Source organism: Prionailurus viverrinus, chromosome A1 (assembly GCF_022837055.1).
Source record: "Prionailurus viverrinus isolate Anna chromosome A1, UM_Priviv_1.0, whole genome shotgun sequence".
NCBI classification, from domain to species: Eukaryota; Metazoa; Chordata; class Mammalia; order Carnivora; family Felidae; genus Prionailurus; species Prionailurus viverrinus.
In genome coordinates, this window is record NC_062561.1 from 235002697 (window position 1) to 235028314 (window position 25618).

Sequence of the window (25618 nt, forward strand, 5' to 3'; positions counted from 1 at the left end):
ACGTTCTTCTCATTAGGAGAGGTTCGGTCTCTCCTTCCAGGTGTGTGGCATTCTGCCCGAGCAACCTCCCCTGCGTGGATTCCAGTGTCATTCTCCATATCCAAATCCCATGCTGGCCCGATTTGGCGTTGCCATTTCATATCACCCTGAATCTCGTCCCTCGTCTTTCCCCAGTCGGCTCCTTTCTGCCTCCTTCCAACTCAGCCTCTGGGACGGGAAGTCTGGGGGCTCTGTCTGGTTTTGGTTGTACAATCCCTCTCCCTTGCAGGGCTCCCTTCAAGGTTCTGGTGCCAGGAGATGGAAGAGGAGAGAAGGGGCCAGCCTTGACTCGCTCAGGTGTCAGACTGCCATGTTGATCGTTGGCCATCGTCGACTTCCTCCAAAGCTATAACCTTTACGTTATTACGTTTCTCAAGTATTGTTAACGGCGAGTGCAGAAACGGATGACCATTTCCCCAATAAAAAAGACTTATGTCAATTTCAGGTTCTTTTCACCATTGAAGTAACTACCAAGATTCTTTGTTCTAATACATCATTGTCATTATGATGATGCTCATTTATGACTTCAAAGAGGATAGACCTGGCCCGTGATGACGGAGCAGACTAGATTACCTGTATTTTGTCCAGCACGCCGGTGCTGTCCATCCTGCTGGCCACATTCACGGTGTTGCCCCAGATATCGTATTGTGGCTTCTGAGCTCCAATCACACCGGCTATTACAGGCCCATGGTTAATACCTGCAACGCATCAGAACCGGGCAAGAAGACTCAAGTTACAATGACCGTCTTCAACAGAAAAGTTGTACAAGAGGATTTCTGAATCATCATTATGCAGCCAACATTAGCCCAACTCACGGAATTCTAAAACAAAGAAAAATAATTTGTTTCTCTTCTTGGTCTCGATTCATACATAGGTACCCAGATATCATTTTTATTCCATAATAACATAAAGTTGGCTATGCTTTCAAAAAAGCCAAACATTGTATCAGGACACCTGGGTGGTTCAGTCGGTTGAGCGTCCAACTTCGGCTCAGGTCACGATCTCATGGTTTGTGGGTTCGAGCCCCGTGTCGGGCTCTGTGCGGACAGCCGGGAGCCTGGAGCCTGCTTCGGATTCTGTGTCTCCCTCTCTCTGTCCCTCCCCAGCTTGCGCTCTGTCTCCCTCTCTCAAGAAAATAAACATTAAGAAAATTAAAAAAAAACAAAACATTATAATAGTTTTCTTAAGTTTTTTTTTTAAAGATCTTTGATTTGGGGAGAGAGAGAGAGAAAGAGAGAGAGAGAGAGAAAGAGAGAGAGAGAGAGAGAGAGAGAAGGGGAGGAAGAGGGGCAGAGAGAGAGGCAGACAGAGGATCCAAACTGGGGCTTGAACTCACTGCAGGGCTCAAACTCATGAGCTGTGAGATCATGACCTGAGCCAAAGTTGGTCACCCGACTGAGTTTTCTATGTTGCTACATAATCCTAGATAAGAGATGATCACTGTTCTCCAGCAGTTTTGTGGTTAATGTTAATTTTTGAAATATACATCTTTCTGTTTTAAACAGCTACACTGAATGGATATACCACATTTACTGGCAGTTTGGTCACCGATGGACTTCTGGGTTCATGCCAACATCTTGCTGAATCCGCCACTTGCCCCCACACCACTGTGGCATTTTCTACCTGCTGCGCACTGTAAAACTCTGGGGATGCTCACAACAGCCTTGTGCGGTGGGTACTGTTATCACCACCTCTGGATTCAGGCAAGAAAGCAGGAGAGGGCGCCATCAGACAGGCAGCAGTGGCAGTGGCAGCCAGCTCCGTGGCCCTGTTGGTAAGGATGCTGCCATGAGCTTCCCGTGCACGAGGCTTCTTCCCACCTTTCAGGTTGGTGCCTTTGATGATGTCCCAATGCCAAGTTTACTGAATTCCAGAGGACCATGTTTGTGCCTCTGATTTCCATTGCTAAAGCACCTTCAAAGGGCTCTCTCAATGCACACCGTGCTAGTGAGGGAGTCTACCCAGGTCAACTTTAGAACAATAACAGGTCCTAGTATGGGCAATATAGAGATTTTGACGGAGTTCAGATTTGAGGAAATTCTCCTGGGAGAGGCCCCCAAGAGCGTCACGTTTGGACGGGTCCTGGGGTAGACAGGCTCGCCCCTGGGGAGCAGGTGCAACCCACAGGCCGTCTCCGCACAAGTGGGGGGACGTCTCTTTTGCTTGGGTTCCTGTCCCCCTTGAGCTGGGCTCTTTACAGTTCTGCACTCATCAGATTGAGGACAATCCAGCCTCTGGCATAAACCTCCTCACAAACTGTGATTCTCCAGGGACAGCCATCAAAAGGTTGCTGGGGAAACTCAGGAGGCACCACTCTCCAGCCCTGCTGCCCCCTGGCTTGCCATGTGACTGCCCAGATAATCAGGCAGCCTGGGCCACCACTAACAGAGGAGGCCATTGCTCTGATTGTCCTCTCTGTAGCTGCAATTATAACCCCACGGTTATTACGTGCTGACACCTGAGCTCAGCGTGAGCTTTCACGCTGCCCGAGACACGGAGACGGCACCTGCCATCTCCTTAGAAGTCTGATCAACTTCTCTAATCAGAGAGGCCTGGGATTCTCTCCCAACTCCCATGCACCGGGTAGGATGAGTCCTTGCCCCAGGATCTCAGTTCAAACACACAGACCCATAGTTATCCCGGGAGTGGTGCGGAGGAAGGCCACGGAAATAGAAACAGAGTTATTGACTTCGGTTGATTATGCCCTAGGTATGTGTTCTCTCCTAGATCTAGGACTCCTGCCTTGCTGCAGGAGTCAACTTGTACTGATTAATGAGGGTGTTTTTGAGGTCCCTTCTCCCACTGCTGTACTGCTTAGTGCACTACGGCTTGTTAGAGACCCGAGGCAAAACTTCCTCTTTGCAATGGAGGGGTAGGCAGGAAATGGTATAAACGACATTGCACAAAACCTTTGAAGGTACGCAAGAGGCAAGAAAGAAATTCTGCTTTGCTTTTGCGGAGTGCTCAATAAAGCCCACACTGTGCTTTAGACACCCCAAAGAATTTAGTCCAGCCGCTGGCTGCTGGCTGGTGCCCTCAAGCCCCCTCTGCCATCAGCTTTCCTCCGGGCTGTTGAATCCTGCTGGGTCAGCGCCTGGCGGGGTCGGCAGTGGGGAGAGGCTGGGCTGCTGACTGCTGGCACGGGGTCAATCTCCACTTAGCGCAGGAATGTGCTCAGATTTTGGTTCCCGCTGACCGACTGATTCTGCAGCTTGACATGCAGAAGAGGACGTTAAGAGTGAATTCAGCATTTCTTATTTGTATCATCTAATTTTTTTTTTTTGAAGTATTACTCTTCCAAGTTCCTACCATGAACTGCCACTGGATGGCGCCACACACCCAAGTGCAGCAGGGCAGGCAGACCCGTGAGAGAGAGGCCGAGGGGTGGGGAAAGGCAGCCCCAGAGGCCCCTGAGACCTTGAGCTTCCTCAGAAACCTAAAAGAGCTGCCATGTGGGGTGACTGTGTGGACGTTATTAGTTATTCAGTCATGAGTGTAAACACTCAAATTCTTCTCGAAGAAGGCCTATTCAATTGCTCGCATTAATCTGGAAAATACCGTTAAGGTCCAAGACCAAGAAAGCTGTGACGTTTGGGGAAGTAACACATGTGATCAGCAAACACTGATCTCTATTTCACTTTGCAGTAGAGGGCGGTAGTATTTTGTTTTGAAGACGTTTACTAATCGAGCAGATCATTCCAACGTGGAATAAAAAAAAAAAAAATTTTTTTTTTTTTGAGGGTAGTTTGAAAGGTCGAGGGGCTCATTTTCTAGGCTGTCAAAACAATAAAGAAGCTTGAGGATCCAGGGGACACCTGCATGTTGGATGTGGTCAGCAGGCTGGGGGGAAGCCTCCCACCGGCCTGCCCCTTCTCACCTGGGTATAAGGTGAGGCCCATAGTGCACGGAGGTGAGAAAGTATAAAGCAAGACGTGTCCAGGTGCTAACAATGAACAGAATATACAAGCAGTCAAGAGGCCACATTATAAGAGATATAAAATACTTCTGGGTTTTAAAATTCAGAACATAGAGCAAAGGAAGAAAATCGCTCGCCATTTATCGGGATTTTTTTTTTAAGTTGAAATTTGTATCCAAAAGCAGGGAAAAGCCATTCCAATGGAATTTGTTAAAAGAGCTCCTCTTATGCGTATTTGCTTTCAGAAGAAGCAAAATGTGTTGCCAAGAGGAACATAAAATGGTCAAAGCAGCTCTTACCAATCACAAATGGCCATAACCACAAATACGGCAAGCCAGCCGCGCGCTACGCCGAGCACGTAAAACACACTTTTTATTTTTACAGACGTTTGTAAAAGGCAAGTAAGCACGAAACATGCTCATGGACCAGCTTAAAGTAAGGGAAGAGCTTACTAGAAAATTTAGTTAATGTTTATTCTTGAGATAGAAAAATTTTAAATCTTAAAGGAAGTTGGCCTTTTCTCTCAGGGCTGAATCTTCAATCAGAAAAGCTATAGCTATTTCAGAACCTGGGACGTACGTTTGGGGCGTTTGGAGGTTGTGAGCCTAGGAGTGTGTGACTATCTCAACAGTTCTAAGCTGCCTTAAAACTTCTTTTTTTTTACATTTTTGGATCTCCGAAGTCTGGATGCATCTTCCAGCCCATGCTAATTTCACTGGCAGCTGATCCTGAAATAATATCGTGGTTTGCAGTCAACGGCTCCTCGGGATGGTCTAAGGCCACGCGCGCCGTGGCCGGCGGAGGGGCCCTGGCAGGAAGGATGAGGCCGTGGGGCTGAAATCCAGCTCACGGTCCATTTGCTAGACATAGTGCTCGCAGCCTGGGTCCAACCAAAGGGGGTTTTGTTTTCTACTTTGTACTGAAGTGCCTCAGAGGCTCCTAACTTCCCTGAGCCTGTCCACCCCCTGCTCCCCCAAATTCAGTCCTCCGGCACTCGAGACACAACCGCCATGACTCTAGTCCGGCGTGGCAAGATGGCCGACGGCCCCGGTGCGCCTGTGCCCTTCCGCCCCCACCCCCCCCCCCCGGAAGTCAGATCCCTTCACACAACACTTCCGGTGCTCCTGTTCCTTACGCCGTGCCCTCCCCCGGAAGCCGGCGCTCTTCACACAACGTACCCACTCGCAGCTTGAAGTCATTGAAGGAGTGTTTGTTGATAGCGTCCAGCTTCCCCACCAGCGCAAAGGCAAACTCCACCATGGTGCCGATATGCATGTACTGCCTCTCGGGCTCCTGAGAGGAAACAAACACACGCACGTGGGGTTAGAGGTCAACCGGCAGGGGAACGGTCCCTTGGGTCACAAACCTGGGCTCCAGGCAGACAGCAGTGCTTGAGGTCAAGGGCCGCAATGCCCGGCAGACAGGCGTGTGTGAGGATTACCCATCCTCCCAAGGGGGCCCTGTGTCCCGGTTCATTCTTGTGGCCGCGGGGAGACCTGAGACGCTGGAAGACACGGAATGGGACCTGTGTCGTCTTCACCCAGAAACTGCCGGCAGAAGACACTTCGAGGAGGGGCTGGCTCCTGGTTCTCCGCTTGCCCCGCATACCTGTCTCCCCCGTTCTCCGCTGGCCTCTGGCTCCGAGGGTGACCTCTGACCCCTGCGGGACTGGCTAATGGGAGGGCCAGGGAAGGTCAGGGAGAGCAGGGCAGAGAGGTCGGGGTCCTTTCCTCCCCTTCCCTACTCCACACCTGCCACACGGCTCACCTCGGTTCTGGAAACACCCCATCTTCCCTTTTAGGGGAAGGGTGTTATGTGTCTCCCCCATTCCCCCAAATTCATAACCTCCGAATCCTCAGTATTTGCTTTGCAGCTTCTCATGGCTATCATTAAATAAGAGAGTAGGATCCAATGAGGGATTAGTGACGAATCCAGCATGACTTGGTGCCCTTCTAGAAAGAGGAGATTAGGACACACAGAGAAGGCGACACGAAGAAGCAGGGGAAAGATGGCGTCTAGGAAGCGAGGACAGAGGCTCAGGAGACACCAACCCCGTCTGCACTTGATCCCTGACCTCTAGTCTCCAGAAGTTTCTGTTGTTTAAGCCGCCCAGGCTGTGGTGCCGTTACAGCAGCCGGAGCCAGCGGCTACAGGGGGGTAACGATTTCCTGCCTTTACTGTCCCTGGGGGATTTATCGCCCCTTGAGGAATAGTTACAAACACATAGAGCTGGAGGAAAAGACCAGTTCAAGGCTCCCAGTGAAGGTAAGTGGGAATCTGTATTCCCATTTACTACTAATTTCTATTTCTATTGCTATTGCTATTTTTATTTCTATTGCTATTTCTATTGCTATTTCTGTTACTAATTTATGTTTACTATTAATTTGTCACACCTATTATATTTGTATTTCCTTTTGAAAGCCATCTTTGTAAAATTTCTATCTGGGGTTATTTTATAAACACAGATTCTTTACTATTGTATGCGTATAACCCATAAAATGTGTTTACATGTCTGAAAGGTTCCCGCTGCCCCAATATTTAACGACTGGGCGCACCAAGAAGGGGCGTGAGATGCAGTCCCAGCGCTGGCCTGCATCTGTGGCTTGTGGTTTAGAATCAGTGCGGTCTTTTATTTCCCTCACTCGTCTGTGAGCTCCCCAAGGGCAGAGACTATGTTCTATTAATCTGCGTCTCCACAATAGGAAAGTGGCCCAGGAGAAGCACCTGATACGTGTTTATTGAGAGACTGCATTTAGATCGCCGGTCGGGTAGCCGAGAGGAAGTGCGTAGGAGGAAGGGAGAGCCTTGTCGAGCTCTGGTGGAAGGTCATTGCCGACTGATGCTGGTTTGGGAAACATACACCTGGGGCGGGGGGGGGGCACTGATGCACCCACTGAAGTGGGGGAAGGCTCAGAAGAGGACACAGGGTATTCAAGCGGGAAGACGGGGAGCAGCCTCAGCCGGCTGGGGGAGGAAACAAAATCAGTAAGGATGCTAGAAATACTTGCGAGAAGAGCAGGAGAGGCAGCCCTTTGTGGAGGTCAAGTGTTTGATCCCGCAGGGGGCCCCAGCAGAGCAAACTCAGAGAGAGAGAGAGAGCTCTCAAGACGGTGAAAGGGGAGGGACGTGGTGACCATGGGGCGCATTCACCATGGAGGGTGAAACCAGCAACCAGCTCTGAGGGTTTCAGGAGGGATGAGGGAGGAGGACAGTGGAGACAGGGGATGTGTCCTGCACCCTGAAGGTGACAGGGGCGTGGAGAAAACCAAGGTAATGGCCAAAGGAGAAAGGAAAATGACAATGGGGTTATTCCCCGAAGGAGTCAGGAAGGGTAGCACCAGGCAAGTCTCTCGATGTAAACACTGATGACACCTGAGTCGGATCATTCTTTGTCCCGGGGCCGCGTCCTGCGCCCTGCAGGATGCCGAGTGGCACCCCTGGCCTCCTCCGAGAGATGCCCCCTTCCAGGACTGACAAGAAAAAATGTCCCCAGACACTGCCCAATGGCCCCGAGGGGCAAGCAGCTGGCCGCTGAGATCACTGCACTAAATAACATAAACACGAGCAGAGGAGTCACTGAGAACGTTCTTCGTCTCCTTGGAGAAATCCTATCATTCCAGAGAAGGACTGATGAAACGCTACTGTTGCCACAAATCCTCAACTTAAAAATTGTGAGAGTAAATCCACACAATGTAAACAACTGGAACAATGGAACACACTGCCAGCTAACGTCGGTGAAAATGCCGTCATTTCTTTTTTTTTTTTTATTACAGTTTTTTGTTTTAATTTGGGGGGGGAGAGAGAATGAGTGGGGAAGAGAGGCAGAGGGAGAGAGAGAATCTCAAGCAGTCTCCATGCAGAGCCCGACACGGGGCTTGATCCCACAGCCCTGGGACCGTGACTTGAGCTGAAATCAAGAGTCGGACGCTCAACAACTGAGCCATCCAGATGCGCCACAGAGTCATTGCTTGACAACAGTTCTGCTCTTCTATCAGAGCTCGCTAATGTTTCTGGTCTCGTGACCCACGGGGACGGCGTGATTGGGAAGTTCATGCCTCCAGTCCGTTGGAAACATCTTGCTCCTAAACAGGAAGCACAGGGGCTCCTGGGGGGGCTCAGTTGGTTAAGCGTCTGACTCTTGGTTTCAGCTCAGGTCATGATCTCATGGTTCATGGGTTCAAGCCTGGCTTCGGGCTCTGCGCTGACAGTGTGGAGCCTGCTTGGGATTCTCTCTTATCTCCCTCTGTCTCTGCCCCTCCCCTGCTCTCTCTCTCTCTCTCTCTCTCTCTCTCTCTTTCACACACAGACACACACACTCTCTCTCTCTCTCTAAAACAAAATAAACTTAAAAAAAATAAACTGGAATCATGAACTCTTAAATCAACAGGCAGAATCCTGTGTAGTGAACATCACGACTGTTCCAGCAAGGGGGACAGATTTGCCACAGGGGGGGAAATGGTTTGCTTTCTCCTGAACCACGGTAAGACAAACCAGCTTCCTCCCCTGAAACATGATCACCCGATCTGTTTTCATGCAGCGGGCGTAAGCTGGAGGTTTTACTTGACCTCCGTGATGAATGAAGAGATTGAGTTCTGGGAGTGGGGTTTAAATCCAACGTCCGTAACTTGTTCGGGCTTAGTAAACCCTGGAAAAAGTTATGCTCGGTCTCAAGAAGAGCTCAGTTCGTTTCAAGAAGTCTTTATAACTGAGCTTTTGATAAATATTTGACGACAGTATAAAGCAGCTCGTTCTCCCACGACCCAAGTGATTTCTGTGAGACGTCTCCAAATATTTAACCGACTTCCAGGGACATGGCAGTAGACACATTGAGCGCCCGGAACACATCTTGCGATCCGTTTGCTTTGGAAGTTCCACCAGCAAGGAACCCTGCTTAAGTAACTGCGTCTTTACTGAGGTTGTTTTGTAACTCAAGTGCCTGTTTGGTAAACACCGAATTTTTTTAGGCTGAAATTAACGTACACTTTGCCTCCTTCCTTGACCTCTCTTCTCTCCTCCCTTCTCTTCGTCCACCCAGCAAACATTCACTGCCCAGGAGCTGTTCTCCCACTTGAGGCTCCTGGGAGATCCCCTGAGGTCTGTCCCTTCTCTGAAGGGAACGTCCACTGTCGCCCCGGTGAGCCGATTGGCACAGCCTGAAGATCGGCTCGCGCCTGGGGAGACACTCGAGTGTCCGGAACCTGTCAGAGGACACCCCTGGGACTCACAACGTCCCAGTGTGAACCCAAACTCCGAGGCATGAAGAAGGATTTATGGAAAATGGCCTGACTGCTAGGCCATCTGTGGACCCGTCTAGACTCAGTCAACTCACATTCATTGTTTTCCACCCACCTCACTTTACAGAGAAAGTATTTTACTAAAATGCACATTAGGGGATGTTCTAGCAAGCACCCCCCCCCCCCCCCCCGCCATCACGTTTTAAACCATTTTCCATGAGAAAGTTAGTTGCCAAGCACACGGGTCACTCAGACCCACTGTCATGGTCATGAGGGTCTGTACCTGATGTGGCCCGGTTTTCAAATATACTAATGGAGGAGTGACAGTAAGATCGTCCGTGCGGATAGTGCAACGCTGCCTTATGCCAGCTGCTGGGAATTCTCGAAGACTACACAGCAGCAGTGTGTGCCTGAAGGTATTTAATCCTCACGCTGAGTCCCGTGAGGGACTTTCTGTGTTCGTCCCCACCGTGCAGATGGGGCAAGGGAGGCCCCGGATGCTTCCTAAGGGTGGGAGCCGCACAACCAGGCTTCCCTGCCAGGAGTCTGAGTCCGGGGCCCTGTCGTAGCAGCTCTGACGACTTGCCCCCCACCCCGTGCGCATCTAGAACGCGGTGGGAACCGTGCCGTTGGCATTTTATGTGTCAGCCTCGAATCTTCTCATCTTTGCGTTTCCTTCCACTTTAAAACATTTTGCGCTGCACTCAGTTTCGTGAGCTTCCTTGGGGTAGATTTATGCAAAATATGCACAAACGTGTGGACAAACAGGTAAGCAGTGTTCCTTGATAGCCTTGACGGTAAATGGTGGCAGGTGGGTTGGATGATGAGCCTAAGAGATACTCAGCTGACGGAGAGCTATCACGGGGAAGTTGTCACGAATGGTTCTGGAACTGTCCGCCACCCCCGTGGACGGCTGAAACCGTACTCGGTATCTTCGAGCACAGACGGTGCATCCAAAACTAACGTTAGTATTCCATGTCCTACGAGACAGCTTTTCTTCTTGACTCTCCTGCTTTGCCGATGGCATCATCAGCGGCAGATCCCTAAGTGGGAAACCTGAGATGCTGGCGAGCCTGGCCTACGCCCCCTCCACCGCGGCCCCTCAGCTCCCAAGTCCGCCTCCCATGGGCACACTTCTGCCATTCACCTCTTCCTTTATTTTCCCCAGGACCGCGGTTTACATCCTGACCACCACTTGTCCGAATGTAGGAAGTTCCCGAATTAACTGTCGGTGCTTTGGAATCAGGCAAAACTAGGTCCAGCCCCAGGTTCTATAACCGTTAGCTGTGTGGCCTTGGCTGAGTCACTCAACTTCTCTGGGCATCAGTTTCCTGGTCTGTAACGGGACAAGAACTACCTATCTCTCAGGGTTGTGGGTAAGGTGAAATGAATTTGTTAGATGGATGCAGCCTATATCCTTGGGGCTCAGGATTTATTTAGTTTCTTTCATGATGGTTTAGAGAAGCAGGTCACCCTGACGTGAAAAACATCGAGGAGGAAAATGTCAGAAACTGTCTCATGCCCTCGTTCAGAACCTTCTCTCTTCGAACACACTGGGCATCCTATGGGGATGCCCGGCTTTGACAATGACCTAAAAGTCTGCCATTTCCAGTGTCTTTGAGACTCTCGGTGGATATAGTGAAGATCAGTGTTTAGTTTCTTTAGGTTTGCAGCTTCCTGTTAGTAGCACGAAAGCAGGAAGAGATTTCACTCTGCTTACAACACATCACGGTAGCTTTGGTGTTTGTACAGAAATACACAGCATCGGGTGCCGCTTTTCATGTCAGCAGAGACCCGAACTGTTTTCTACTTTCTCCAGTAAAGGGAACTATGGTTATTAGTCTCAAGGTGTGCTTTAGCTACCAGGAGCCCAGCAGCAGAGGGTCTCAGAGCGTCTCCCCGATTCTCCCGTGGTCAACCTGGCAGAGACCCCTTGCTGTGGATGGACGTTTGCACCCCCGAGAAATTCCCATGTTGAAGCCTAATCCCCAGGGTGATGGATTAGGAGGTGGGGCCTCGGGTTAGGTCATGTGGGGGGAGTCCTTGTGAATGGGATTAGCGCCCTCACTAGGAGGGGCTGGGGACAGCTGGCTTCCTCTCTATGCCTTCCGCCAGGTGACACACAGCGAGAAGACAGCCACCGGAAGACCAGCAAGAGGGTCCTCGCCAGACATCTCACCTGCTGGTGCTTTGGTCTTGGACATACCAGCCGTTGGAGCTGTGAGAAGTAAAGGTATGTTGTCACCCAGTCTATTGGTGGTTGCTAGGGCAGCCTGGGCTGACCGAGACTGTCTCCGGTTTTCCCACTCTCCACGTCAGCCGGCATTGGAATCGTCTGCACACACGCCTTTCCCGGACTGTAAACTTCAGGGAACGCTTGCCACAGTGTGGAAAGGAAACATCTGCTGGATGTCCCACGAGCTCAGTAAAACCTAGAACAGCGGAGCCTGAGACGGAGCCATTAACCTGAGTCGCTGGATGCGGATGGGAAACGTTTTTTCTTTGCTTTGTTGGCAACTCAGTTTTGCTAATACGCTGGATGCGCGAGTGTAGGCATCTCACGGGCTGATCGTATGGAGCCTGGGATCTCATCTGGGGGACGGGGGGAGTCAAATAAAGGAGACACACTGGCGCCCTCTGCAACGGTGTCTCTATGGGGTGAACTGGGCAAGAACCAGATGGAGCCAAGGGTAGTGCTTAGTAACTACCCTCAACCTGCCACTCTGGGTCCGCTGCTGAGTTTGTTGGCATATAATAAATAAAAATACTAAATTCATTTCAAAGTGATTGTAAAATCAAGTAGTTTTTACTTACAACAAATAAAATAATTAAATAGACTAAAAAGAGACTAAGAATACAAATGCTTTCTAAAATTTTGAAAAGCACCAGTGCTCATTTCAGGGTGAAGAATAAAACCTCCCTGCCTCCTCCTGCTTCTCTGCTTCTTCCCTCCCCTGTACTTTCTGGAGCAACGAATTATTTCTTGTCAAAGTGGTGCCAGCAATGGGTATCCATCTACTTGAGATTGTGAATGAGAGCTCGTGGTTTGGTTTATCACAGCAATAATAGAATCCAAGCGTGAATCTGAATGCAAAGTTTTCATTCTTGTGTTTTTGTTTCAACCTATTTCAGTTGTCAGTGATGTTTCTCTGAAAAAAGATCAGAAGCATTTATATAATGGCTACGGCCAGAGAAACCCTGGTCGTTGACTAGGCCACGAAGGACGGTCTTCATAAACCACAGAGCCCCTCGGAGGTCGAGGAGGCGAGGCTCTAGAGTGCAGCAGAAGGAATGGGGCAACAGGGAGTCGTGGCGAGTGTGGCAAACTGAGAACACGCTCAAGTCTAAATGAAGCAGCTGCTTCTATGTTCCAGCTGATGGACACTGTCATCAGGGATGAAGATCAGGTAGATGATCTGCCAGTTTTCAGGAGAAGCCGGAAATGATAATTTTTTGGTGAAATGTCCTTTTTCTAAAAAAAAAAGGACTCTGTAAGTCAAGAAAAACATACTTGGGACCACAATTTGCTGTCAGGGTTTACCGTGCAAAGGCCGTGGCATGGAACAAGCAGGAGGCTTTGCACCTGGGCGTCCGGCAAGCAGGTGAGGTCCTGGCAGGTGGGGGTGGGGTACCGGCTGCTGACTTCCGTCCCTGGACGCCTACTTGTCAGGCGCGTGTTCACGGAATCACGAGTGGGCTTAGCACGCCAGCCTGTTCTCAGTCTGACGTTTCGTTTCTTGACAAATGCCTGCTTCTTTTAAAAACAATCCGTTGTGATGCACAATGCAACTGACCATTTTGTCACGTTGCCTTTCAGCTTAAAATCAGAATGTACCGTTTCATTTAAAAAATCCAAACAAAGGCAGTCAGCCCTACTCTGACCAGGTGTTGACAGGCTGCTATGCATCCATTTTCCCAATGGAGAAGTTATGCTGCCCCCCAAGTAGAAAATGAGGAGGTTTTCTGGTCTTACATGTAAGAGCTCGATTTCAAAAGGCTTTTACCCAGATAACTCTGCCTCTTTTGGGATTTAACGAAAGCACATTAATCCTTGATGAACCCAATGTATTTTGCAAATCGAACGTCTCTTGTTGCCAAACTAAATATTTGGCCAAACAATACGTAGCAAGGTTTTTAGGCTTACAATGAGGAAAACAAGTAGGTAGGTTACAGGTGGGTTACAAAAGGCAGAAGACACGTTCATTTCAAATATCTACATTGATATTTATCAAGTGTTACCCCCCCACCCCAATCAAACGTAATGTGCTTTCCCTGGAGCAGACTTTCACTGCACTTCAAAATATTTCTAGGATGACCTTACCAAGATCTAATTAATGCCCGAAATAGAAATAGCTCATATGGAGTACATTCTCTGCACGGACATGACGACATATCATATTGCATTTATGTCCGAAACCCTCGTAGCTGTTCTGTTGGAGGGTGCGATAGTAACAATATGCAAAACAGTGTACAAGTCACAACTGTATTACTATGGCTTTTAGCATTTTTATTACCTACTGTGGCCAAGGAGTATTTTGCATATTAATGCAGTCTTCCCAACGGCCTTATGAAATGGGCACGCTCCCCATTATGTGAGGACACGGGAGCGCAGAAAGCTTAGCTACTGCGCTAAGTCATGAGTGGTCTCACTTGAGACTCACGTTCTTTTCCACTCGAGCTTATCGACAGGGGTGACCGGTAAGAAGTTGGGAAGCAGCCCAGGGGTGGCTAAGAAGGCCAGTCTGGTGGGTGCGGTTGATGAAGGCAGGAGGGATGGGGCAGGTGGGACAGGAGAGGTGGGCTAAAGTGAGGCAGGAAGCAGCAGTGAGTGACGGGCACAGACATGAACGTGGCACGGGAGGGGTGGTGAAGGAGCCCACGAGGCAGCAGCAGAGCTCTGGACCAGCAGGGGAGCCCTGCCCCAGGGTTGGCAGCCCAAGTCTGTCGCTGCTTGTTCTCTCCGTGACCTTGGGCAAGTTACTTCACTGCTGTGCCTCAGTTTCTCCTTCTCCATCTGTAACATGGATGGTTGGGAGGGGGGATCTCTCAGGCTTGTCAAAAGTAGACTCAGGAGGCATTTTTCGAGTGTTTGGAAACGTCAGGGGGAAGAAGGAGAGGGTTTGGATCGGGAGTGGCAGGTGTGCGAAACAGGGAAGGGAGCCACCCACTGTTCTTTCCTCCGCCAAGGAGCCGGAGTAGTCGCCATGCACACCGCTCCCTGCTGGGGGTTTTGGGGACGCCGCCTACAACAGGGCACTACGATCTGGATGGTGGATAAGAAATGCACCTTTGCAAGAAAGCTGAAAGTGATACGCTGCCCGTGGGAGGCAGGGAAATGGGCTCTAGACACAGGAGGTCAGAGGAGGCACAGTTCCTCAGGTCAGGGCGCAGGACAAGCTTCCGTGAAAGTCGGAGCTTTGCCTCTGTGGATGGTGTCTTCAGTACGCGTGGAACGACTTGGAGAACTAGTGGAGATGGGGCTCTCCAGCGCCATCCTCAGAGACACAGGGGATGGCTGGGGCCCCGTTTTGGGAGGAGGGGGACGGGAAGAAGATGAGGGGGTTAGAACTGGCTGTCCCTGGAAAGCTGGAATGGTAGGTCCGGCCCCACGATCAGGGTGACAGGTGACGGTTTTGGCCGGGGCTGAATCCGCAGAAGGGATGGATGGAGACCCCTGACTGAGAGCAGCTGTCAGGGCAAGAGCACGGACAGTGTCCCAAAGGGATGGACCACGGGCAGGTGACAGACAAGGGGACTTCTAGGCGAAGGGGGCCATCAGCTCTACCGGACGCCGCAGGCAGGACTTCAAGAATGAGCGTGAGGAGTACACAACCCGGCTGGGGTTCTGGAATGTGGAAGTGCTTCCTGGTCTTCAAGAGTGGGATTTCTGTTGTTGGTATTGGGGGGGGGTAGGGGGGGAGGGGAAGGGGAAAGATAAAGGCGGTGGATGTGGGCGATCAGTCCACAGGGTGTGCCCGAGGGAAAGGAGAGACGTGGGCTGCAGGGCCGGGGTCTGGAGGAGGCAGAGTCAGGGAAGACAGGCAGACGCGCCAGGCTTTACGGGACGGGGGAGGACGCGCCCACCCCACACGCTGAATGCTGAGTGGGTCTACACCAGCGACGCCTCTGAGAATCTCCGTGCTGAGCCCCACAAGGGATCAGAAAGTGGCTACCGGTGAGCTAAGGTCTGGACTGGGCGTGATCAGGCCAAGTGCCCTAAATGACTCCACGAAAGGAGATCAGCTGGAGAGGCCTCAGAATCAGGGCCCGGATGACAGGAGGTGAGTGAGGCGCCCCCTCAGGCACAGAGTTTAAGGAGGCACCAAAAAGCTCAAGAGTCATGATAAATGACATCCTAATGCAGTATTTTAAAAAATAAAAATTAATGCAGAAAAATCCAGAAGGAATGTAACAAAATTTTAAATGAAGGTAAGTATGTGGTGTGAATTGTGTCCCAACCCAAATTCCTATCTTGAAGTCTTAAAATCCTCCCCACTAAGAACTTACTTTTTCTTTCTTTCTTTCTTTCTTTCTTTCTTTCTTTCTTTCTTTCTTTCTTTCTTTTTCTTTTCTTTTCTTTCTTTCTTTCTTTCTTTCTTTCTTCTTTCTTTCTTTTTCTTCCTTCCTTCCTTTTCTTTTCTCTCTCTTCCTTCTTTCCTTCCTTCCTTCCTTCTCCTTTCCTTTCCTTTCCTTTCCTTTCCTTTCCTTTCCTTTCCTTTCCCCTTCCTTCCTTCCTTCCTTCCTTCCTTCCTTCCTTCCTTCCTACCATGTGAGGGCACAGTACGAAGGGGGCCATCTACAAGCAGGAAGAGATGTATCCTGCAGAAACTTGATCGGGGACATCCAGCTTCCAGAACTGGGGGAAAATAAATGTCTGCTCTCTGAGACACTGAACCTGTGGTGTTCTGTTATGGTGGCCCCCTCGCTGACTGAGACAGCTAAGTTCCGACAGCGCCTTGCTGAATGCCTTAGAGGCTGAGGCAAAAGGGCTATATACAAGATTTCATGTTTTTTTTTTTTAATGGTTAACTTTTCCCACGACACTAAAGGTGTTAAAAAGGTATAAGTTTGCTTCCATAAAGCCAGGAAGATAAAACTACCATTAGTTCTGTTGTTGGTATAATTAAGGTACTAATTGGTATTGAAATAGTGTTATACATTTCCATACTATATACTCCAATTTCCCAATAGTTTTGTCAGCACTTTAATATTCTGTCAGTAAAAATCCCACCACTAGAAATATACGCTAGCATTTATACAGGGCGACGCGTTCCTCCTTTTGCCTTTGGCACCAAGATGGCTTGGAAGGATACTGCTCAGAACCCGAGATAAGATTCTTCTGAAGTTTCTTCTGCTGCCATTTTACTTTTCCTTATTACTCAGGTAATGCCCACCCGTTGCGAAATAATAACCTGGGAGCAAAAACCCAAGGAGAAGAGCAAATGGGATACGTGTTACCCATTCCCCTGGAAAACCGCTCGCGTTAACTTTGAGTCAGATGGTCCGCCTTCTAGTCTCGGCCCGTGAATACTGAGGAAAAGAGCAGGAGCTCTGCTCAGCATGCCGCTGGCCCTCTGTCCCTCTCTCACTCCATCCGGTCTGTGGGAGGCGTGGGAGGGGGCGCAGCGGCTCCGGGCCCAGCCCTTCCTTTCTCGGGGGGGGGGGGGGGGGGGGAGTCGGCCTGCCTACAGCAAGCTGTGCTCTGGTAAGTTCTGTTCCTCAGATGCACCCACCCCTGCCTCACAGCAAATCTGTGCCGGTGCCATCAGGGAGCCCGCTGTCCTAAAAGGAAGGAGGGGGTCTTGTTTATTGAACCACAGTCTACACAAGCATATCTACACATCCACAGACACATACATACACACAGAAACAAAACACAACAGAAAACCCTCTCAAAACTGCAGTTAATTGAAGATAACTCAATTTTGCCCAAGCCACCTTTTCAACCATATTTCTAAGTGGTCAGCTTGGTTTTTAACTGCATTGGTTCTTTTTTTTTTTTTTTTTTTACTGTGTATTTATTTTGAGGGAGAGCACAAGTCGGGGAGGGGCAGAGAGACAGGAAGACGGAATCCCAAGCAGGCTCCACGCTGTCAGCGCAGAGCCTGATGTGGGGCTGATCTCACAAACTCTGAGATCATGACCTGAGCAGAAACCAAAAGTCAGACACTTGACCACCTGAGTCACCCAGGTGCCCCCTTGGTCACGTTTTATAATTTTTTACTTATTTTTTTTAATGTTAATTTTTAAGAGACAGAAACGGAGTGTGAGTGGGGGAGGGGCAGAGAGAGAGAGGGGGGCACAGAATCTGAAGCAGCCTCCAGGCTCCGAGCTGTCAGCACAGAGCCCGACGCGGGGCTCGAACCAATGAACCGTGAGATCATGACCTGAGCCGAAGTCAGATGCTCAACCGACTGAGCCACCCAGGTGCCCTGACCACATTGTTTTTATTTATTTTACTTATTTAAAATTTTTTTTAATATTTATTTATTTTGAGAGCCAGAGCAGAGGAGGGACAGAGAGAGACAGAGAGAAAGAGAGAGACAGAGAGAGAGAGATAGAATCTCAGGCAGGCTCCAGGCTCTGAGCTATCAGCACAGAGCCCCATGCGGGGCTTGAACTCACTAACAGTGAGATCATGACCTGAACTGAAACCAAGAATTGGACACTAGACCAAGTGAGCTACCCAGGTGCCCCTTGGCCACACTGTTTTTAATCAAAAGACCAGGAGCCATCTTTTAATAAGCCATCTTAAAATAAACCACTCCAATCTACTTTCTTGTAGATTTATCTGGAATCAAGCAGCGACCAGATCTTTTTTTTTTTCCTATCCCTGTTGACCGGAGAAAGGAGTTCTGTGACCGGACCCTCAGAAGCCTCTGGATTTCTCATCTTTTTTCACAGGATCTTAATCACGGAGGCTTAGGTTGTACACACAGTACAGTTTATGAGTTAGCGTGTGGCCGTTCTGGCTCCAGGGATGATCCGTGGGTGGAACCAAGGCTCAATGTGCTGCGTACCAGACACATCCGTACCTGGGTATGCTCCTGGCTGGGCACGGCGCTCAGACCGGTCGCGGCCATATACGTGCTGCCGATGGTCTTGATCTTTTCAACTCCACTGAATTTCGGCTTGGACAGCAGCTGTGAAGCAATGACAACTGTTCAGTTACTCAGTTGGGTGCAGTGTCTAAAGACATTCTCCAGTTCTAGTTCACGGCAATAGGAATATGAAAGATTCCAACCGCTGCTTATTCACATTGCGACCTCGGGCTTTGCTGAGAAAGAACGCTTTATACGCTCCAAGAAGAGCGTTGTCCTTGGAAGGAACTGCAGCATAATGATATGCTTCCAATTAGCATGAATTACCTTTTAATCTGCTAGGGAAGGAACCGGGATAAATTATGATGCAAGTGATAACAGTCTCAAATAAATTTCCCATCTCTGTGTTTAAAAGGCCAAACACAAAAGTATGGTTCAGTGAGGGAGGTCTTCCCTGCATGGTGAGGGTGATTTATGACCACTTATGGTGCCGAGAATTGGCTTTTGCCTCTGAGCTCTAGATGTAAAGGGAATAATTATCTAGGATGGCTCTCCCCATCAGCTCTGACCCTAACACTTCTTGTCCCAGTTTCTGGTACCAGTTCCCAGCTCCCACTGCCTCCTCCCCGGCCAAGTACATTAGGACTTGGGTTGGGATGGAGAAAATGTGAAAATAAGAGCAGAGGCTATAGGAAAGAGAATGAAGGGGTGAGAGAGGAAGGGAAGGAGACTATGGAAGGTTCTTTATCTGCTCATGAGGCCAAAGGCACCAACTGAAGGCTGGGGACATCTTCCTGACCTTTTGTCGGCACTGCTGCTTTCAGAAGGGATTCTTTCAAGATTCCATGTCAGAGGGTCTGAGGCAGATTAGCAAATGCCTGTACCTCATATCCATGAGCCAATCCAACCCAAAATAGCCCTGCCACTCACCCACCCGTACTGGCGAGCATTTATTTCACTGAGGGGCAGCTGTAGCCAATAGGCCACTGTTTCTCACCAGGAACCTGGCATAACCATGGGAAGCACTAGTTGTCATTACTTCGCCATAAGTCTTGAGTCAATCTCATGCTGACAATGGTGATAACAGAGAAATGCACAGGTCACACACGACATTTAGAAGCTTGGCCTGCAAACATCACGTTACGTAAATAATTTCGTCACGGTATTTCCAAGTTCCATGAATCCCGATGAACCTCTGTTCATGGATGTCAATTTTGCTATATTTTGCTTGATATTTATAAGAATGATGCAGCAGCAACATCCTTAAAACCACTGGTGTGTTTGTTCTTATCGGCAAACAAAACACGTTATTCTCCATGTAGGCAGAATATTGAAAATTGAAAAATGATACGTATTTCAAATTACGAAACATATACTGTGTCCCTTCTCAAATATATTATCCCTCATCCATATTGCTTTTTCAGTAATAGAGCGTATCATCCCTGCATAGTTCAAGTTGATATCTGACCTTGGAGTATGCCGAGATAGACACGCCAGTCATCTACTATGATAAATACATTCATTATTTCTTTTTGTATCAACCGATAAGCAAGTATTTTCCTTGGAGTTCAAGCCTTTTGAGAAAATCCGCCAGCAAACTGGAAAGACATTTTATTGATACCGATTGTGGTACTGGTTCTTAGGGAACACACTACCTCACAAATAAAATACATCATTTCTCCAAAATTTGTCATGAACCATAACAGAGCAAAAGGCTTTAATTTTCGTCCAGCCACCAATAATTACACCAAGAGATGCGCATTAAGAGACGCCACAGGATCGGACTAGCTTCAGATGGGATGGCCACCAGAATGCCGAAGCGTGGGACAGGGGCCACCCTGGCCTGTCAGGGGTAACTCTCGGGTACCTACATCATCAAAGTCGGCGATGATCTCGTTCAGGAGCCGAAGGCATTCCAAGCCCTCCTTGTTCACATCCGATTCTGTGTAGAATTCCTTGAAATCCGGAATGGAAGCAAACATGACACAGACACAGTCGTAGGACTGGTGGTACAACTCCTGCCCGGGAGGAAAGCGAGAGCTGAGCACTAGGAAACCTTGTAAACAAACACGCTCTTAAGACAAGTGTTTCTTTATGTGGGGATTGGTGAAGAAATCACCCGGTGCCCCCCTGCATGTGCCCCAAACCAGCCCCTGGCCCATTCCGGACGCCGGCCATGACGGCAGGTGAGGGCTTCTAAGGAGCAGGATGCAGGCTGAGCCCTCAACACAGTGTTTCCACTGCCACTGGCAGCCAGTAGGAGGTGTCCTTCCGGCAAAACTTCTCTGCCATCGTTGACTTCGACGATTACAAGAGATCACAGACTTCTGGCTTCAGAAAGAAATGTCCTGTAAGCAACTGAAGGCCAACAAAACCATCTCCCAAACTACTATACTAAAATGCCTAAAATGACTACATTGTCATGGCTACATCCTTTGTACTGAGGTCTTTATGCCTGTTTTTCTTTAGTGTCTCCTGAGAGGAGCTCCTCAAGTTACCTCTTAATTACCCCAGAAAGAACCGATGACACTCCCTGGGTTACTTATCCACATCGAATCAAACGGCAACTCTGTTTATTCAAGATAGGCTTTTGCTGTTAAATACAAAGAGGCTCATACTTCTGCATCCATAGACATGAATAAAATTACAATGTCTTCTAAATACAATTTTAAGGCGTTTCCATAGTTTTTTTCAACACACAATGAAACTTTGAAGTTCAGTGAAGGTTTGAGAAAGGAAGGGTTGTTATGTGGGCAGAGAGGCTGGTCCTGGGTGTGAGGACCTGTCCCCCCACTGGCGCTGGCTCATCAGGGCCCTCAGGTGGCATGACATGGGCAGGAAGGCCAGGTGCCACAGTGGGTGCAGGGAAACGCTCCCTCCCCCGGGAAATATGAGGAGAGTTCTGTCAAACAAGATGGCCGCCCTCAACGTGGATGGAAGAACTCAAGTCACTGGTGCTTTCTGCGTGCCTGGCAGGGTGAGGCAATCCACTCTGCATGAACGTTGTAGTGAGCTCTGCTCTCTGAGGCACTAGACGAATCCCCCCACTGGGAGAGCGCACTTTGACAGCACTGTAACTCCCAGGTTTGGTGGCCTCTCCAAGGAGACGTTCTTCCCCACTGAGGTCTCCTCACAAACACAGCAGGCCAATGGCAGCTCATGGACGGTCACAACCACTTCCAGGAAAAGCTAGCCTCAAGTCAGCTTCCTGTTCTCAGGGCCAGCCACCCGTAATGCCTTCTGCTACGACCTCACAATCTCTATAAAACACGTGAACGACAGAACCAAGGGTTTTCTTTTCCACTCTGCTCTCAACATGGTTGCGCCGGCTCACCGCGCAGACCTGTTCTTTGTCTGAGAAGCTGCTGCTGTGAACATTCATATCCTGGGAAGAGAACCTGCGACACAGATGACTGTCAAGTTGTAGGGCCTGGCAATGCTAAGCCGGGGAGTCAGGGTTTACCAGGAGACAACCCCCTAGAAGCCCCTGCTAGTTAACAATGCCAGTTTTATAAGAGAAGTATAAACTTCATAGACTTCCCTATTCTTTTTTTTTTTTAAGTTTATGCATTTATTTTTGAGAGGGGGGTAGGGGCAGAGAGAGAGAGAAAGAGTCCCAAGCTGTCAGCACAGAGCCCAGTGCAGGGCTTGAACTCAGGAACCGTGAGATCATGACTTGAGCTAAAATCAAGAGTTGGACGCTCAACCGACTGAGCCACCCACGTGGTGGCCCACTGACTTCCCTGTTCTTTTTTTTTTTTTTAAATTTTTTTTTCAACGTTTTTATTTATTTTTGAGACAGAGAGAGACAGAGCATGAACGGGGGAGGGGCAGAGAGAGAGGGAGACACAGAATCGGAAACAGGCTCCAGGCTCTGAGCCATCAGCCCAGAGCCTGACGCGGGGCTCGACCTCACGCACCGTGAGATCGTGACCTGGCTGAAGTCGGACGCTTAACCGACTGCGCCACCCAGGCGCCCCTGACTTCCCTGTTCTTAAGGAAAAGGAGCGTATCTGGCAAGACAAGGAAATGTTTTCTGCACCTTGCATGTCCCCACTGTCTGTGGATACTGGCCAGAGTGACCGTCTGGGGCACGATGTTAAAAATAAGCTCGGGAGCGGTCAGCACTGACTCAGTGCCTGCTGCCTGACGGGGGCAGCTGTCAACACTCCACAGGAAGTAACTTGCCCCCGACGCCGATCCTATGAGGCCGGCACTCTTACTTCAACGTACGGATGCGGAGACTGAGGCAGAGGGCAGTTACAGTACTTGCCCAAGGTCGCAGTTACCAAGTCTGATGCAGAGTTCCCCCTCTTACAGGTGCTACACTTTACCCTTGAACCTGGATCTCCTGATGACCGCAGGCCGTGCTGCCCAGATGCAGGGGCGGTGGGGGCCTCGCCCCACGTGCAGGTCATGTCGCTTTACCTCTCTCCTTTCCGTGGGGGTCCTTAAGGGTGTACAGCAGTGGGAGACGATGAAATTGCCAGACTGGACCGACTCGCAGTTCGGATGAGGGTCCATTTGAACTGCACTGTGTTGGGGTCCAGTAAAATCAGGTCTATGTATTGGAAGGGGTCTGATGTGTTATCTCATTCCACTGTCCACAAACAGGAATGCATGGGACAGTCACCGGTGGGTTTTCCGGCCCTGGGGTGAGCTCCAAGCCTGCGCCTCATTTTTGAAAAGGGCCATGGGTTATTCTGCTAGGCAGCCTTGGTTAGGAGTCACAGGCTGAATGACAAAGCAGAAGGTTGGGGGAGCCGGATGATGCACCAGGGCTCCCAGCGGGCCTAGGGGCCAGGACTAATCTCTGGAACCCTGGTCAGGCACTCTGCAGGTGGTGAGTGCTGCTGGGGGCTTGGGCTGCAAACTGCTCACCCACTCTCTCTCTACATCAGTTTCCTGGGACCTTCGTTGAAACACCAAGGATGAGTGTGGACCTCTGCCCCCCCCCCCCCACCCCCCCCCGCCCAGTCCCTGATTCAGGCTCAAGGGCTACTCCTGAGAAACAGGGAAACTTCACCAATGGGAAGCTTCATAAATTCTCTGGAGCCAGGGAAACGTGCAAGGCTTAGAACCATACCCCAAACTCAGGTCTTTGGGTTGGTCTTGGGGCCAGAGTGGACCACAAGCCGACTGGCTGGTGGTCTGACCTTAGCTCGTATTTCCAGAGGATCTGGGTATGGGGGTAGGGCACGTGGGCAGACTCCCAGGAGAGTCTGGAGTTCAAGGTCTAGAGTGGATGACTCTTGTTGGGCACACTGTTGCCTGAAGGGATCACTGCGCTTTGGAGTTAGAAATGAGCTCACGTGTCCTTTCAACGCCTGTTCACACGTCACCACTCTGCCAAAGAAGCTCAAGTAACGAAAACACAATCAGAAATGCCACCAGCCCCTTCCGTCTGCATTTTCCACTTATCAGGGACCCGCCTGTCACCCGTGTCCCCCAGAGGCAGAGGCAGGTGTTTCCCCGGGACCACTCAGAGACACAAGCACAGGGCACACATGTCAGGCTGAGTAGGTTCTCACCCATTCACAAGGCTGGAGGTGAAGGGAAGATCCCGGGGGGCTTACGTCTCACTACGTCCTGTCCAGCACCCCTCTTCCAGCCCCCAGTCCCCTGCCCATTCCTACGCCCCCTGTGAGGGAAGGGGGGAGAATCAAGCAATCAGGTTTCCAGCAGAGCACTTGTAAAGCAAGTGGTTAGCGCCCCCTGTGGAACATGGGAGCTCCTGTCTGTGTCAAAGGCCGAAATTCACTTTAGGTCCGCTTGGCACGCCCTGGAAAATGCTCAGAACTGCCATTCGCACTCAGTTTCCAAACTTCCACATCCGTGCTCTCTCCTACGGGTCCATTCTGCAGCAAAGGAGGGCCTTCCGACCTTCCACATTTCCCCCCGACGGACTGTGTGCTCACCATTTAGCATCCTTTTCCCAGCGGTCATCGGATTCCTCATTTACTCAGGGGACTGGAGTAATGCGAAAGCATGAAGGCATCTCCGGAGGTGCTGGGGGCGTGCCAGCCTGGCTACGGGGATCAGGGCAGAGGGTCTGCCTGGAGGCAGTGGCGGTGGGGCTCACGGCTGGGAAGGTGGGTACGGTGCGCCCACCTGGTGAATGCCCGCACACCCACAGCGACACCTGTGTCCTGTTTTGACCGAGCCTCAGTTCGCCAGCAACGCGGCCGCCTGGCTCAGAATCACACGCCATTCCCGCCACCTGGCGACTCGGCAGAGGGTAGACTGCAGTGACAAAATGTAGCCTTCTCAACAAGCGATGAAAGCTGGCTTTGATGTCTGCTCAAGAGGCATCTCGAAAGCTCCCGCTACAATAGGGCGGTTTCAAGGGCTCCGGCCCAGGAGCACAGAGCTCTCTCCCTGAGCTCGGATGGCCTGTCGCCTGCGTCTGGCCAAGAACCCTCAGCAGCTGAGGGAGAAAACTGCAGAAGTTCTGAGCGAAGCGAATGCCCTGAGGGAAGGAAGAGGCACTGGCGACACCCATCAGGGCTCTGCCCGCACACAGGTTTTCGTTGAAGTCGAAGCTTTTAGGGGATGTGATTGTAATTCAATCACGCTTTGCTTCTGAAAAGAAATTCATTTCCTCTGAACATCCACGTGGTGGCCTGGAGAACCAAAGAGTGAAGGAAGGTTCTTTGTTAACATCGGTCCCGGCTTAAGTCGTGTGTCCTGTTCCCAAGGACTGTTCCAGAAAACCGTGCATCGGTAATGTTGGTGGTGGGACTGAAAGGCTTGCTCCTGTCCGCCCCAAGCTCTGAAGGTAACCCGGGTATCTGCATTCGGATGGCGTGGGTGCTCAGCCCTCCCCCCCCCCCCCCCCCGGGAGGAGGAGCCGGGAAGGCGCAGCGGCTGGTCTGAGGGCAAAGGGGTTCCGTGGAGGTTTGCCCTCTTCAGGCCCCATAAGGGACGGGGGGAAGGAGGCTTCCTTGAAGCTGTGAATAAGTTCCAGTGGGCAGTGTCTCTTAAGTTTTGCATACATCTGGGATATTTGCTTAAAAGAAAACTAAGATGGAGTGCTGACTGCCGGCCAGGCATCGCTGCGAAGCTTCGCGTGAGTTGCTGCTCTTACCTTTCGTAACAGCCTCTGAGAGGATGGAGGCCTGAGAAGTGCCAGGGCTGGGGCCGAACCTGTGAGCTCGGCCACCAAGCGGGGCCCGGCAGGTGGAGGAGAGCTGGCCCGGGGCCCAGGAAAGCCACACGGAGCCCGCGCGGCAGGGATCCCTTCGGGAGGCCTTGCTCGTGGGCGCGGGGCTCTCTCTCGGTCCCCAGTGTCAGCCATGCTCTGGGACCCAGCAGAAGAGGCCTCCCTCCAGGGGACTGCATTTTTCACAACGGCCGAACCTCCTCCCCAGGAAGCCTCGGGGTGCCAG

The 25618-nt window shown here is 50.5% G+C and overlaps 1 protein-coding gene and 1 long non-coding RNA gene across 6 annotated transcripts in view; one reads left to right on the plus strand and one right to left on the minus strand.

Moving 5' to 3' along the window:
- ADCY2 (adenylate cyclase 2) overlaps positions 1-25618 on the minus strand; it is a 415111-nt gene that overhangs the window by 4583 nt on the left and 384910 nt on the right. For 4 of the 5 annotated variants that reach the window (XM_047867851.1, XM_047867840.1, XM_047867835.1 and 1 more), the window contains 4 exons: positions 20102-20248; positions 18225-18332; positions 5134-5248; positions 613-737 (listed from right to left, as the gene is read on the minus strand). In XM_047867851.1, the coding sequence (XP_047723807.1) occupies positions 613-737; positions 5134-5248; positions 18225-18332; positions 20102-20248 (495 nt within the window). Of the gene's footprint in view, positions 1-612; positions 738-5133; positions 5249-18224; positions 18333-20101; positions 20249-25618 lie in introns of those variants that run through there. The other variant, XR_007154128.1, reaches the window with a different exon arrangement.
- On the plus strand, positions 645-11933 carry LOC125170935 (uncharacterized). The gene is made up of 3 exons (XR_007154137.1): positions 645-913; positions 1545-1866; positions 11305-11933. It is a non-coding gene; the product is annotated as an uncharacterized LOC125170935 (long non-coding RNA).